Here is a 16,909-nt window from a genome sequence, read left to right as displayed (position 1 = left end):
GGTGTGGCTGTCCTCCCGGGGGGGATTTCTCGCTTTCTGTCTCTTTGTGTCTCTGTCTTTCTGGTGAGCGCATGCGCCCTAGAGCAAAAACCTCTCCAAAAAACAAAAGAAGAAAAAAAAAAAAGTAGTACATCCTTAGGAAGTTATTATAAGGTTAGATATATAAGTGTATGAAGCTCAAATTAATTCGTCATTATGTAGATATTTCAAAATTTGAAAAAAAATTAAATCTGAAACACTTCTGGTGCTAAGAATTTCTGTCTTTTTTTTTTTTTTAAGTGGTTCCTTTATTTGTTATTTATTTAAGGTTTTTGCCCTCAGGCATGTGTGCTAGTTGGAGAAAGAGGTGGAAAGTGAGAAATCACCTCTCAGGGGAGGATGGGAGGATGACCATGTTGCAATCTTTTCTCCTCCCAGGATTTTGGGCACGCCTACACAAGCCGCTGGGTCTGGTACTCTAACTGCGGTTGGCCATGTGGGAACCCAGCGCTTTATCCACCATGCCACCAATAACGGATACTCACCCTGTACGCTGTGTCAGAACTAGCTCCCATCCCCCACATCCACAGGTTCTTTTCCACCTAAGAGTAACCACTCACCTGACTGTGAATGCCTCATTTTGTCTGTTTTGAAGCTATATGTAAGTGGGATTATACAGCATGTGTGTTCTTTTTTTTTTTCCCTTTTCCCGAAGGTCTTTGTCACAGGGTGCATGTGCTCAGTAGAGAGAGACAGAATGACAGGGAAAGTGAGAAATTACCTCTCTGGAGGGATGGCCACGCTGCAGTACCTTCTCCTTCATTCTCTTTTGGGCATGGATGCAGAAAAGCCTGGTGTGATTTTCAAGGTGCCAGGCCCAGGAGTCAAACTGCTGTGGGCCATGTGGGGAATCCAGCACCTTAACCACCACACCACCTGCTGGCCCCACAGCATGTACTCTTTTGTGTCTGGGTTCTTGTGCATAACTATGTCTGAGAATGATCCCTGTGAATATGCCATGCTTTGTTTTCTCATTCTATGGTAGATAGGCTTTATCGATATCTCCTTTTTAGTTCGTGCTATAGGGTTCAATTACTTACCAGAGAGAGACAGAGTAACAGAAAGTGAGACGTCATCTTCATGGGGATGGCCATGTCACAATCCCTTCTTCCTTCAGTCTCCTCTGAGATTTTTGGGCACGCACGCGTGCACATGCACACACACGTGCACGCGCGCACACACACACACACACACGCCTAGCATGATTTTCAAGCCTCCAGGTCTGGGACTAGAACTGCACAGCTGGCCATGTGGGATCCAGGGCCTTAACCTCCACCTGCTGGCCTAATACCTAGTTTTTTATTTTGCAATCTTTTTTATTTATTTAAGAGCAATTTTGCTGTAGGGCATGTGCTCTCGCAGGAGAGACAGAGAGAGATGGGGAAAAATCACTCCCCCAAGGGAGATGACCACACTACAATCTGTTCTCCATTCTCCTCTTGGGATTTTGGGCACACACGCACATGTGCCTGGTGTGAGTTTCAAGCTGCCAGATCTGGGACTTGACCTACAGTCAGCCATGTGGGAGTCCAGCAACGTAACCATTATGCTATCTGTTGTCCCCCTCAATAGGTAGTTTTAAATAGCCATTTTGGGGCTATCAGGAATAGTGCTGCTGTTAACATTTTGTGCATCTTTGGAAATGTGTACACATTTTTTTTTGAGCATTCACCTAGGAATGGCGTTACTGGGTCATAAGGGATTTATGTGTCAGCCTGGGTAGAGGTTGACAGTTTTCTATTCTTTTTTTTTTTTGGAGAGGTTTTTGCTATAGGGCGTGTGCACTTGCCAGACAGAGAGAGACAGAAAGTGAGAAATCGCTCCCCAGGGGGGATGGCCATGCCACAATCCCTTCTCCTCCGTTCTCCTCTCGGGATCTTGGGCATGTATGCACACGCGCCTGGCATGGGTTTTAAGCCACCGGGTCTGGGACACGAACTGTGATCTACTACATGGGAGTCCAGCGACATAGCCATTACACTAACTGCTGGTCCCAGTTGACAGTTTTCTAAAGGAGTCATACTGGTTATTTTACCTGTGATAGTAACTCAAGTATGTAGACTATCTTTCTCTTTCTTCTTTACCATAAATAAAATAACACCCAACCGAGATGACATATAGCAACTGAACCTAACCCCAGCATTGGTGAGGTGATAGTGACAAACTGGGAAATACATGCCATGACTGGGCTAACGGTGGTAGTCACTGCCTGCATCAGCTGGTTGTTACCACATAGGTTTCAGTGTTGCAAAGTCTGTAGACTTTTTTAAAATTGGCAATCTGTATTTTTATAGGGACTCATCAATTTTTACTGCATAGAAAAACCACTAAAGCATTTCTTAAATCAATCACCACTTATTTAGGTCACTATTCTGCAGGTCGGCAGTTTGGGCTGGGCATGGGTGGGCTCACTCACGTGTCTGAGGTTAACTGCTGGCCATCTATTGCATCGTAGAGAAAGGCATGATGCGTTTTTGCGTAGGAAAACACATCAAGACTTTCTTGGCAATCTAATAGCTCTACTTGGCATTGGCTAGTCATTGTGTGTTTGTGTTTGTGTGTGTGTGTGTGTGCATGCATGTGTAAAGAGAGTGCACTTTTGAAATGTCTGCCTAGGTCATGTTTGTTATTGTCAGTGGCCAAAGCAAATCATACGGCCAGCCCAGAGTCAGTATGGACTCCCTTAAGTCTCTGAGTACAGGGAGGGATGAACAAATTATTACTCTGCTGGAACATGGGCACATGTGTGCTTGGCACTCCCAGTGAGGTCTCCGGACACAAACCCAGAACCTTCCTCTATAGGTCAGCCTCATAGAGTGTCACGTTTAACCTTAGTGCCACCATCTGTCCCCTCTCTCCCCATATTTAGTCGTTAGCAACTAATACAAAAAAATCAGTAACGTTTTAGCTACTGATGTTGCAGGTTAAACAACACCTGTCTTGGGCCACCTTTTGTGATCTTTACCTTTGGCCTTTCCTAGAATCCTTGCTGAATCAACGAGTGATTCCTTAAAAAGATTTAGTGCCATATGCGACTCCCTGGAAAGTCTAGCAGAGGCTGATCCACTTGACAGGAAAGGGAAATAAAATTCTGGTACCACCCTCGCCTCTCTTTTTCCTCCAGCCTTTGTGTGTTTGGTGTAGTCTCATCCAGTTCAGAGTCTTCAGTAGCATCACTAGAGTGAGAACCTGTAAGTTAGCATCAAGAGCTCTGTCACCTTTGGGAGGGTAGGTGAATGGTGCTGCCTTGAGGTGTCATCTGGCTGCATGGTACAGGCCAGGACCTTTGATGGATGAGCTCAGCTGAAATGAAAACTTAGAAATGACTCCTCTGGAGCCTCGTCTGCTCTTAGGACACTTTAATCGTACATAGGAGTCACCTCTTAATAGGTGATGAGTTGAGAATACGTAAATTGGGACTTGATAGTCTTCTGAGCATACAGTGAAACTAGTATAGAAATGGCGCGCCCTTGGTTAGGGTTTTAGAAGCAGTAGGCACTTCCCCTTGTCTTCCATTCACCTCTCTCCATAAGCTCAGGCTTCCTAGAGATAATGGAGCCGCCTAACTGAAATCACAAGTCTGCTGCTTTCCTCAGTGTGGTGGTTGTGAATCCAGTGATTTGGTTCCATTTTTAAGAAGGTGATGTCTCAGGACTCTGGGCTACAAGCAACAGCTACCCAATGGAAACTGGCTTAAAAAAATCAAAACTGAGAGACCAGCAGATGGCTTAACAGTTATGTCACTGGACTCCCATGTAGTCAACCATGGTTTGAGTCCCAGACCCAGTAGCTTAAAATTCACACCAGGCATATGTGCCCAAGATCCTGAGAGGAGATTGGAGAAGGGATTGTGGCATAGCCATCTCTCTTGTGGGGCAGAGAGATTTCTTGCTTTCTGTCTCTATTCCTCTGGTGAGCACATGTGCCCTATAGGAGAAATCTCTCTTAAAAAAAAAAAAAATCAAAACTGGTATATACTGATTCACATAACTGAAAATTCCAAGTGATGGTGCTTGTTCTGGGGCTTCCATGGGGTAACTATTAATAGAAATCTCTCCTCTTAGTGCTTCCCTTCTATTGGCTTCTTTTTTCTTTTTTAAGAATTATATTATATTATATTATATTATTTATTTATTTTAATTTGACCAGAGACAGACAGAGAGGGAAAGTGAGAAAGTAAGGCCCCAGATCTGGGACTTGAATCGTGGTGGATCATGTGGGAGGGAGTCCAGCGCCCTTAACCACCACGTCACCTGCTAGCCCCTCTATTGGCTTGTTCATGGGCAAACTCTCCTCTCTTGAGTGCAAAATGGTTACCAGTAGCTGGTCTGGTGTTTTGTCAGCTGAGCAATTCATGGACAGAGAGCATCTGCTGTCTGTTTTATAGAGCAAAAGTCAAGAACCTATTGGATCATTGGAAAAATCATGACTATTTTTGTATAGAAAAACACATCATGACTTTCTCAGTGACCTATTATTTTTCTGTTTTCCTATGTAAAAATGTGTCATGACTTTTCTCATGACCCAGTAAATTCTGTTAGTCCAAACTGGATCATGTGTTTATCTTTGAGGCAATCACTGGCCAATTCATATTGGCCAGACTTGTATCCAGTGTCCATTCATGAAGGGTGAGGTCAGCCCTACCTAAGCCTTGTTGACTTAGGGTGGGAGTAGGGTGGCTTCCTAAAGGAAAAGAGTAGGGATGCTAGGAATCACCAACAACCGATGTTTGAGTGGGTGTTTGGAGCAGCACTAACTATGGGAATATGTATTTTCTGTTCATCCCACATATGTTTATTGATCAGCTAGGTGCTGGAGAATTGGTAGGAACAGAGGGACACAGTTCCTGTCCTCAGCCTAGAGTCTTGTCTCTCTGAACTGAAGTATGATGTTAATGGAGGCAGAATGACCCTACTTAGGACGTGGGCCTGAGGTCAGAGCCAGGCCCTGGTGCTGACTACCTAACCTTGGGCAAGTTAACTTACCTGCCTTACTTGCTACACAAGGATGGCGCTAGTGCCTATCTTGGGAAGAGTCAGTGAAATAAAGCGTGGGAAGTACACAGCACCCAGCCTGGCAGATGGTAGGCCATGGATAAATGAAAACTGGTATTGGTAGTAGTACTGGAGGAGGGTTGGCTGTGTCATTTCATTTCCTCTTGGCTAAAACTTACCACTGGGAAGCTAGGAGGGCAGGATCTGTTGTCCCACCCTCTCACGCCCATCTGTCACTCAGTGCAGCAGGGGCCCCCATCTACATTCTTGAGTTAAAATAACATGGGCCGAATCGAATCGCTGCTTCTAATGGCAACCTTACAAAGAGGCTCTGAGGTTGTTAAAACCCTTGTGAACTTTCAAAACATTCTTCAAGTTTAAGGTAGGGGTTTCAGGTCTGCTCGGAGTTTAAATACCGCTGGCCAATATTTATCCCTCGCTGTGTCAACATTCATCCTGCCAGAGTCTGCGTCTGTGTTGCCAAGGAGATGAATTTAATAGTTTAACTTTCATCTGTTTCAAAGTTAGAAACAAATAAGGAAACTCCCTAATGTGAGCCTCCCGTCTGGCTAATATGGAAGGATACGGCAAACCGAGTCAACGGTGAACTCGCGCATTGGCTTACCTGGAATGACTTCCCTTCTCTCTCCCTTTTTTTCCTTATTCTTTCTTTTTTCTTTCATTTTTTTTTAAAAGAGATTTTTGCTATATGGTGTGTGAACCTGCCAGAGAGACAGAGAAAGCAAGAAATAACCCCCACCCCCAGGGGCGATGGCCACTCTGCAGTCCCTTCTCCTCTTGGGAATCTGGGCATGCATGCATACATGCTTGGTGTGAGTTTCAAGGTACTGGGTCCAGGACTCGAACTGCTATTGACCACGTGGGTGTCCAGCACCTTAATCACTACACAACCTGCTGGCTCCACAACCTCACTTCTTCCATGTTGTCCCTTGTCTGCCTTTTCAGGCTCGGCCGAATTCCATCTGAATTGTGTCCAGAATTTTCCCTTTCCTCCAACTAGAAGTTTTTGTCATTGCTACTCATTTTTTCATGTTACTTAGGAATCAGCAGTTCTCTCCTGGGGTGCATTTCAAAATGGTCTGTGTATCCCAGAACCACTTGTAACTTGGGTTATGCCTTTGTTGGAAGGTTTTGCTGTCCTCTTTTTTTTTTTTTTTTCCTTGCTATAGGACATATGTGCTTGTCAGAGACAGAAGGAAAGAGAGGAATCACCCTCGGGAGGATGGCCATGCCGTAGTCCCATGTCCTCCAGGCTCCTCATGGGATTTTAGGCACGTATGCACGTGTGCCCAGTCCTCCAGTCTCCTCTTGGGATTTTGGGTACATATATACATGCATCTAGCATGTTTTCTGAGCCAGTTGGTCTGGGACTCAAACCATATAGTCAGCCATGTGAGATCCAGCACTTGAACCTCCATGCCACCTGCTGGTCTGGAGGGTTCTGCTGCTTGAACCAGCTAGAGCTTATTCATTCCATATATACATATGCGTATGCATGTGTGTGTGTGTGTGTGTGTGTATATATATATATATGTATGTATACTTTATCTATTAAGTGGCTTCTTAGGCTGCTGTTCAGATACTGAAGATACAGCAGTGAATAAGACAGGAAAAAAAATCTCTGCCCTTATTTAACTTAGATTTTGGGGAAGAGGGAGCTAGACAGTAAAGGAGTCATGGTCAGGTAGTAAACACCTCAGAGAACAGGATGCAAAGGCAGGGGAGGGGTCATAATTTAAATATAGTACTGTCCTGGAAGCCTTTGGGAGGGTCACGTTTCATATAGACCTAAAGGAGGAGAGGGAGCAAGGGTGCAGAGACCTGGGTGAGGATGCGAGAGAATGACCAGTGCAAAGGTTTTATGGTGGCCGGGCTCAGCCGGCCTTGCAGGCATGTGTCCTGAGTGGTCACACAGGCCCTGTGGACTATATCGTTGGTCCTGATGGTGGCGATGTGTTCTGAGTGTCTGGGAATCTTATTATTATTATTTTTTTCGAGAGATTTTCGATATAGGGAGTGTGTGTTCGCAGAGAGACAGAAAGTGAGAAATCACCCTCCCCCCAGGGGAGATGGCCACACTGCAGTCCCTTCTCCTCCATTCTTTTCTTGGGATTTTGGACATACACACACCTGGCGTGAGTTTTAAGCTGCTGGGTCTGGGACTCAGACTGCGGTCGGCTCCTTGGGAGTCCAGTGACTGTTACCCACCTGCTGACCCCGAGTGTCTGGGACTCTTGATGGGAGAATCCTTATTTCCTTTTCCACAGGCAGATTCACAACTACATGTGATACCTTACCCCTCCGGGACCTGAAGCCCCTGCTGAGGAAACTCATCCTCTCCCTGACTTCTCCCCTGTGTGTCCTAAAGCTCTGATCCTAGTTTAGCCTGAAAGGGGGCTTTGAAAGCAGGTGTCCAGCGGGTTTTGCCTCACACCAGTTTTCTTCACTGCCACACTCAGCTCCCCAGAACTGTCCCAGCATTCACTTCCCCAGGCCTTTCAATGGGCTTTCTGCCTCCCTTCCTTGTCAGAGTCCCCAGGGGAATCATACCAGTAGGTGGCAAAGGAGAGCTTGTCTACAAGTGGGAAAGCAATTGCCATAAAAACAGGATAAATCCACACACACTTATTGTGCATCTACTGTGTGCAAAGCGCCAGGCTGGTTAGTTTCTGTAGTGTTACCTTTCAGGTTTTTTTCATCCGCGAATGCAGCCAACCAATATTTATTGAATACCCTTTGCCCTTCCTTGTAGCTAAGCGCGGGGATTAGGTTAACTGTTGAGAGAGAAGTTGGCTTTCTGTGGACTGCTTTGTTGCTTAACTACGCTTCCAGCTTTGTTTCTTTGGAGAGGGGTTTCCAAGTTCTAAATGGCTGGCCTAATGAAATTTAGAATACCTCAGGGGACTGTCTGCGTGGCCTTTTGTAATCTCCTGTATTTCTTCCATCTTAGACGATGATGACTTATTTCCATAGATTTCAGCTCTGTGAGTCTAGACACCATTTCTTACACCTTTGTTAACAGCACTCCCCACCCCCCAGCACCTGGCACAGCCCGGAATTAAGATAGTGTCTCGAACAGAAATTACCTTATGTTAGAAATGCATTTCTTTTTTGTGTCTGTGAAAATATCACATGCTCACTGTAGAAATATTTAGGAAATTGAGAAGAACAGAAGGAAGAAAACAAAAATGTCTCAATGTCATTGCAGAGAGGCTATCTGTTAATATTTTGGTGCACTCCTGACATTATTGTTTTTGTCTGTGGATAACAGGATGTATTTGGAGGCAAACTGGGCACTGAAAGGGGATGCCTGTATAGCTTGACAGCGTTTCAGGTTTTTCCCAGCCAAGCATTCTTTTCCCCTCATGGAAGATACAGGTGAAGCTGAAACTCATCCATTCCTCCTGACTGAGATTATGTGGGCTACACTGCTTTTGCAAAATGTGGAAAGTTGAGATAAACTTCTTTAGACAGTCTCCTTTCAGTCCCAGATTTAGTGGAAATGTTATTACAAATCTCCTGCTTGAACCTGAGGTGCTTTTCTCAATTGCTTAAAACACCACCTAGAGAGAGATCCCCTGTTCTGCTTGCCTCGGAGCTGTACATCGGGAACAAAAACCTCAAGTCAGGTTCTTCCTTTTTTACTGATTTGGCTCTTAGTAATTATCCCCTCTTCTATTAAACAAGAGAAGACGGATTAAATTTCTACCAGTAAGGCACAAAACCAATCCATTTACAGAATTAGTCTTACATTAGCACATAGAAGTACAAATCAGCCTCCCTGGGGATGGATCTATTTGCAATTTCTCTCAGCGATTTTGGAGTAAGTCCAGTAGACTTTGGGAAAATCTAGTATTCACTGACTTTGAATTAACAAAGTAACACGACCCCTTTGTGTGTGTGTGTGTGTGTGTGTGTGTGTGTGTGTTTCCCTTGATGGGGAAAGTGGGGAATGAATTGATTTTTTCCCCCCATATCTACCTGTGATTTAGGGCTGTGGTTCTCAACTTTTGACACACATGAGGTTGCCCTGAGAGTGCTTGAGCCCCATCCCTGGAAATTTGGGGCAGTAGGTTTAGTCCTACCTTAAGTGTTTTCTTTTGTTTGTTTTTTGGAACTCCACACTTGGTGTGTAAGACAGGGCAAGAGTTGCCAATAGTGGTACAAAACCGACACCTGAGACATTGTCAAAGAATTAAAAGCCAAGTTGTATGTAATCCAAAAGATGTTCTTCCTTACATTTGAAGGAATGTTAAAACTTTGAATTCATTGGCCAATCACATATTGCTGGGAGCTGATAAGTTAATGCAGAATTACACTCTCTAAACATTGTAGGCATGTTGAAAAAAAATTTTTTTTTTTTTTTAAGAGAGGTTTTTGCTACAGGGCAAGTGTGCTAGCCTGAGAGACAGAGAGACAGAAAGCGAGAAATCACCCCCCAGGGGGGATGGCCATGCCGCAATCCCTTCTCCTCCATTCTCCTCTCGGGATCTTGGGCACGCACGCACACGCGCCCGGCTTGAGTTTAAGCCACCAGGTCCGGGACTCGAACCGCAGTCAACTACATGGGAGTTCAGCGACATAGCCATTATGCTAACTGGTGGTCCCAGAAAAAAAAAATGTTAACAATTATTTATTATTATTGATTTGACCAGAGAGAGACAGAAAAAAGGGAAATGAGAAAGCAAGCCACCAGGTTCAAAACTCAAACCGCAGTTGACTACGAGGGAGACCAGCACCTTAACCACCATGCCACCTGCTGACCCCCACGTTGAGATTTTTTATAGTGTTACCACATTTCCCTGTATTAATATATCCAATCATTTTAGTGTCTTCCTTCTCAGATTTTCTTTGTTTCTGCAATGTCAAGTTGTCCATTTTCATGTGTTTAAGTCCATATTGATGTAGAGTTGGGTTAATGTGGCTCATCACTCTTTGGATGGCGGAGTCCTTCACAGTACTGTAAGTGGAAGTTCGATGTGCCCTGTTGGATAACAAGGTATTTCTCCACATGCTGGTAGTAAGTAGTATTTTTAACCTATGTTTATAAACTGTTGGAAGAATGAAATGAGGGCTTGAGACATTCTGCTGCTATTAGGATTTACATGGCCACTGGGCTTTTGTCCAGGATGTGGTTTCAAATCCTCGTCACATCATGTGTACCTGTGAGAGAGTTGTGTTTGCCCCCACAGCATCAGGCTTGCTCATTACTGTGAATTGTTTTCTTTTCAGATGTTTCCTTTTTTTTTTTTTTTTTTGAAATGATTTTGGCCAGAGGACGAGTGCACTCTCCAGAAAGACAGAGAAAGACAGAAAGTGAGAAATCACCTCCCGACCCCCATGCCGCAATCCCTTCTCATCTATTCTCCTTTCAGGATCTTGGGTATGTATGCACATGTGCCTGGCATGAGTTTAAACCACCAGGTCCGAGACTCAAATCGTGATCGACTACATAGGAGTCCAGCAACATAGCCACTACTCCCACTTCTGGTCCCTCAGATGTTTCCTAAATGATACATTACAATTATGACATACAAGACCAGCAGATGGTGGTGTAATGGTTACGTAGCTGGACTCCCACGTACTCAACTGAGGTTCTAGTCCCAGATCCAGCAGCTTAAAACTCAAGCCAGTCACTTATACATGTGTGCCCGAAGTCCCAAGAGGAAACTGGAGGAACAGGGGTTGGCCATCTTCTCTGGGGGATGCTTTCTCACTTTCTCTCTCTCTGTTTCTCTCTGGCGAGCACACATGCCCTATAGCAAAATAATGACCTACTAAAGTTTGTGAATCATTTACTTAACCTTGAACTTACTCTGGTTGGTTGGTTGGGTGCTATGTCACTCTTCCCTGTGTTCCAGTACGTCTCTTTGAATAGAGGAGTGAGAAGTAAGTTACCTAGACTAATGTCCTTGGAGCTATGCATATGAACCCTTGGGAATGTGTTAAGCACAGGACTGTCATGGGTCATATTTGTTGCTTTGGGGGGAAAGGCTAGACTTTCCCACGAAAAGACTCTGAGATAGAGATTTGCCTACAGGTGGCTTAGTGGGTCAGCCTTTCAGAGATGTCCTGAATTGAGGCTAGGAGTCCAGCACTCAAAGAATATGGCAGTGTCGGCAATCATTGATCACATCCTCAGTCCTGGGACTTGTGCTGAGCCCTCTCCATGTATTCTCTTGGTTTATTCCTCACAACCTACGTACTTGGGCCTTGTCTGAGTAACATCAAGTCCAGAAACACATTCAGAGCGAGTCCTTCAGAGGACTGATTGAAGAAAGCAATGCCTGACAGGTCTGTAACAGTTACAAGCTCAGTAATACTTCACTATGGATGAATGTGAGCTTTTCTTTGTGTTTGTTCTGCTGATATGAAGATAAGGGACATTTGTCTCTTACTCCTTGATCAAGTAGATACATTAAGATTCTCTACTTCACCATCGTCAAAATAATCCAGAAGAGAAAGCAGGAGGAAGCCCATGGTTGCAGAGGACAGTCTCCCTTGCGTACAGCTTTCCCTGGCTGGCCGTGACTCCTTCCAGGGTGGTATTGAGAAATCTCAAGTTGTATCTTGGCCAGGAGAGAAAGTGATGCCTCGTTTTCTTGATGGGTGAAGCTGGTTAGTTGCAGGAGGGGACCTAGCCTGACATTAGGCCAATGACTTTCTGGTATTTTTGTTGGCAAGGACCCCTGTGCCTTCCAATTACACTTGCAGATCTTTTCCTGTTGTTTTCTGTATGGCCAACATTTCTCTCCCGATTTAACATTCTGTTCCTTCTTCGCCCACAGAGAACTGTCAACTCTTCCTCTCTTCCTCTAGAGATCCTTTTCGACCCTCATACTTACCCTTGCACTGTTTTTGCAGTTGAACACCACATTTCCTTCTGATGTCCAAATTATCTTTTAGCCCCAAGCATCCTTGATGAACAGAAACATGATTCCAAAGGAATCTTTACCCTGAGCGTTGGTAGGATCTAAACCGGTGCTCGCAAACCCTTAAAAATACTGAGACTCCTTTCTGTTTTGAGACTGCAGTCTTGCCATATGTTATTTGTTGCATTTGAGTGGTGAATTAACAGTTCACTTGCAACCAGCAAGGCCTTGATGTCAGCCAAAGCTTTTTTAAAATGAATTTTATTAAGCGAGTTCTTTGGGGACGAAGAGCACAGCTTTCCCTAGCTTTGCAGAAGCAGAGACCAAAGTGAGCGTCGGCAGGTGGATTTGGGAACAGGCAGAGGGGCACATGTGCACTCTTGGCCTTTTCTGTTTCACTCTCATATTTCTTTGTGCTACCAGGACCGTCATGACAGCCTTATCTCAAATAAGCCTGTTACCTCATCTCTAATTGCTTACTCAAAGGCAGGCGAGCTCTAATTTCTCCGCATTAATAAATGACACTGAAGAAGAACTGCTTTGTTTGCACTGGCTCGCTCAGGTTAACCAGTGTAGGCCCCCAGAGCTTTAGGGAAGCTTGTGCTTCCCCAGCAGCCAAGGATGATGGCGTTCTCCTCAGTCCAGAGCAGCGTTCCAGTCATTTACCTTGGCTCCTGTTCACAGCCCTGTTTTCCTGATGAAAACACGTTAAGTGACCTGGGTCAGTATTTCTCTAGCTGTGGGTACTCTCTACCCACCAGGTGAAGAGCAGCAGCCAGGTTCTGGGTTGAGGGGTGCCTCCCTGATTTCAGGGCTCACTTTCTTAACTCCCCACTGCTCACTTTTCCTTAGAACCAAGAGGCTTTCCACAAACCATCACATGGGTTCCTGTGGCGTGTCCCTGGGTGTGAGGTAGCACTCCTGCTTCTCCTCTTTGAAGCACTATGGGAAATGATTATAGGTGAACGTGAGGAGGGCAGGTGTGCTGGGGGTGGGGGTCAGAGACTTGAGAGTGGCTGGTGAGTTCTGTGACTGCTTTGCCAAAGAGAACACTCCCCTCTGGGGGAACAGCATCCACGCTGGTAATACATCTCTGGTAATTTAACCCGCACACGTAAGTTATTTTCTTACTCAGAATTGTAAGCCTGCCTCCTTTGTTTTTTCTCCTCAGAATGAAATGGATGATGTGCCCTTCTTTGATATCCAACTGCCTTATGAATTGGCAATCAATATATTTCAGTATCTGGACAGGAGAGAATTAGGAAGGTGTGCACAGGTAAGCTGCCCTACACAGATGTTTAAAATGTTCCTAAATGTGTGATGAAAGTATAGAAAGCTCCTGGGTAACAGAATTTATTTCAGAGAGTGACAACTTTACGGAATTAATGAATTGGTTAGCAAGTTTACTTGAAGGAAAACAGCTCTGAACTTAAAGAATTGTGTTCCAGGTCACTGTGGTGGTTTTCTTTGAAGTGACACCCCTCTTTTCTCTGCAGTGTGAGTTCTGGCTGAACTGTGGTTTTGTGCTCCAGACCGACAGCTCTGTGGCTGGCCTTCATTGAGATAGCTCGTGCTGTCAGCATACTCAGTTTTAATGAGAAGATGTGAACCCTCGGTTAAATCAATCCAGTAGTTAGGTTGGTAACTGAGGGTCAGCCAGTGGCCATAAAAATGAAGTCATGGGGGCCAGCAGATGGCATAGCAGTTACGTTGCTGGACTCCTACATGGCTGACCACGGTTTGAATTGCAGACTTGGGCGCTTCAGACTCACACTGGGTGCATGTGCACCCAAGATCCTGGGAGGAGAGTGGAGGAGAAGGGACTGTGGTGTGGCCATATCCTCTGGGGGGGGTGGTGATTTCTCACTTTCCCTCTCGCTGTCTCTGTCTCTCTCGGGCGAGTGCGTGTGCCTTAAGGCAAAAACCTTTACCAAAAAAAAAAAAAATGAAGTTGTATTTTAGGTATATAGTCCAAATTACCCTTTAAACACCAGAATCCCGCTTAGTGAGGTGCAAGGCAAGTGAGGCTGGAGATTGACCAAGGGAATTGCAGGTCAGCGTCACCCATCTCATGCTTACTGTGGGGCATATGCACATGAAGTGAAGTGGTGGGACATGCAGTCTGGGCTAAACTTCACTGTGTGTGCAAATCATGGGGGAATCTTGATGAGATGCAAATCTGTGCTCCGGAGGTCTGATAGTCTGCATTTTAACCAGGTGGTGCTACTTAGAGCTTTGGTCACGCTCTAAGAGGCAAGGGCTTAAACCATTAAATTGTTCTTATGTTCTTTTTGGCCAACCATTATATTGATTTTATAAAAAAAAATTTAATTGACAAAAACTGTGTATATTTATCTTGTATAGCATGTTTTTTTTTTTTTTTGAGAGGTTTTTACTATAGGGCACGTGCGCTCACCAGACAGACAGAGAGACAGAGAGACAGAAAGCGAGAAATCACCCCCCAGGGGGGATGGTCATGCCACAATCCTTTCTCCTCCATTCTCCTCTTGGGATCTTGGGCACGCACGCACACGCGCCCGGCGTGAGTTCTAAGCCACCAGGTCCGGGACGCGAACCGCGGTCGATGACTACGTGGGAGTCCAGCGACATAGTCATTACGCTAACTTCTGGTTTTGAGGTCTTTATACATTGTGGAATGGCCTGAGAATGAGGCTAATTAACAAATGCATTACCTGAACATACTTAACGTTTTCTTATGTCAGAACCTAAAATCTACTTCCTTAGAGATTTTGGACTAACGATACATGTTCATTAACTTTAGTCACCATATTGCACAGTAGATCTCTCAAACTTTCTCCTGTCTGAGTGAAATTTTATGTCCTTTGCCCAGTATCTTCCCAGTGCATGCACAGTACCCTCTCCCACTGGTAAACACCATTCTACTTTATATTCTATGAGTTTAACTTTTTTAGCTATCACAGTAAGTGAGATCATATGGTATTTTTTTTCTGTGCCTGCCTTATTTCACTTAACGTAATGCCCTCTGGGTTCATCTGTGTTGTCACAAGTGACAGATTTCCTGCCTTTTTTTTTTTTTTTGAAGTCTGATTAGTATTTCATTGTGCGTATATATCACATTTTCTTTTTATTTTTTTAAAGAGAGATTTTTGCTATAGGGTGTGTGCACTTGCTGGAGAGATAGAAAAAAAAAGAGGTAGAAAGAAATCAATCCCCAGGAGTGGTGGCCATGTCATAGTCCCTTCTCCTCCAGTCTCCTCTCAGGATTTTGGGCATACACTCACACACGTCTTGTGTGAGTTTTAAGTTGCTGGGTCCAGGACTCGAACTGCAGTTGACTACTTGGGAGTTTAGCAATGTAACCATTACATCATCTGCTAGTCCTTATATCACATTTTCTTAATAAACTCATTGATTCCATATCTTGGATATGAATAATGCCTCAATGAATATGGGAGCACAGATATCTCTTTGACATACTCTTTGTTTTGGATATATACCCTTAACTAGGATTGCTGGATCATGTGGTACTTCCATATCTCATTTTCCAACAGACTTTCATGCTGGTTTTCTTTTTTTTTTTTTAAGAATTATTTAATTTATTTGTTATTATTATTTTTTAATTTGACCAGAGAGAGAGAAAGGGAAAGTGGAAAAGCAAGCCACTGGGTCCAGGATCCAAAATGCATTGGCTATGTTAGAGTCTAGCACCTCAGCCACCTGCTGGCCCCCATACTGTTTTTATAATGGCTGTACTAACTTATATTCCCATCAACAGTGTGTATGAGTTTTCTTTTTCTTTTTTGGAGAGATTTTTGCCATAGGATGTATGCATTTAGCAGAGAGACAGAAAAGGAGAAATCACCCCCTCAGGCAGTGTGGCTACACTGTAGTCCCTTCTCCACCTGGGATCTTGGATACACGTGTGCACACTCACCGAATGTGAGTTTTAACCCACTGGGTCCAGGGCTCAAACCATGTTTGGCCATAATGCTATGCCACCTGCTGGCCCCAAGAGTTTACTTTTTCTGCATGCTCTTCAACACTTACCCTCTCTTGTTGTTTTACTTATAACTGTGATAATAGGTGTGAAGTGGTATCTTATTATGGTTTTGATAAAACACATTTATCTGATAAGTAGTTTTGAATAATTTTTCATATACCTGCTGGACATTTGTATGTCCTTTTTTTGGAGAGGTTTTTGCTATAGGGCATGTGCGCTCACCAGAGAGATAGACAGACAGAAAGCGAGAAGTCACCCCCAGGGGGGATGGCCACGCCACAATCCCTTACCCTCCATTCTCTCAGAATCTTGGGCATACACACTCACACGCCTGGTGTGAGTTTAAGCCACCAGGATGGGGACTCGAACCGTAGTCGACTACATGGGAGTTCAGCAACATAGCCATTACGCCAACTGCTGGTCTCTGTATGTCTTCTTTTGATAAGTATCTCTTCAGGTCTTTTGCTTATTTGAAAACTGGCTTATTGTGCTATTGAGTTTTTTGAATTCTTTGTATATTGGGTTGTCGGAAAAGTCATGAGGTATTTTTTTCTATGCAAAAATGCATCATGACTTTTCTGACAACCCAATATTTTGAGTATTAACTTCTTATCAGATGTTTGGCTTGCCAGTGTTTTCTCTCATTCTGTAGGTTGTCTTTTCACTCTGTTGATTGATTGCATTGCCATGGTGAAGCTTTTTAGTTTAATGTAATCCCATATGTCTATTTATGTAACCCCACTCATCTATTTTTGTTTTTGTTGCCTTTTTTTCTGGGGTCATATCCAGGATAATTATTTCCCAGACCAGTATCATGGAGCTGTCTCCCTATATTTTCTTCTAGTAGTTTGACAGTTTTGGATTGTATGTTTAAGATTTTAATCCATTTTGAGTTGATTTTTGAGTCTGATTGCATTTTCTGTACATAGATACCTAGTTTTCCCAGCACCATTTATCGAAGAGACTGTCCTTTAACCATTGTATCTTTTTTTTTTTTTTTT

At 44.1% G+C, this 16,909-nt stretch overlaps 1 protein-coding gene across 1 annotated transcript in view; it reads left to right on the top strand.

Annotated features, from left to right (window-relative positions):
* Positions 1-16,909, top strand: part of FBXW8 (F-box and WD repeat domain containing 8) — a 136,955-nt gene that overhangs the window by 5,526 nt on the left and 114,520 nt on the right. Inside the window, exon 2 of the mRNA XM_006151574.3 lies at positions 13,098-13,202. Within this exon, the coding sequence (XP_006151636.1) occupies positions 13,098-13,202 (105 nt within the window). The remainder of the gene's footprint in view (positions 1-13,097; positions 13,203-16,909) is intronic.

Source organism: Tupaia chinensis, unplaced genomic scaffold (genome assembly GCF_000334495.1).
Source record: "Tupaia chinensis unplaced genomic scaffold, TupChi_1.0 Scaffold000320_1, whole genome shotgun sequence".
NCBI classification, from domain to species: Eukaryota; Metazoa; Chordata; class Mammalia; order Scandentia; family Tupaiidae; genus Tupaia; species Tupaia belangeri.
This window is presented reverse-complemented; position numbering and strand designations above follow the sequence as displayed.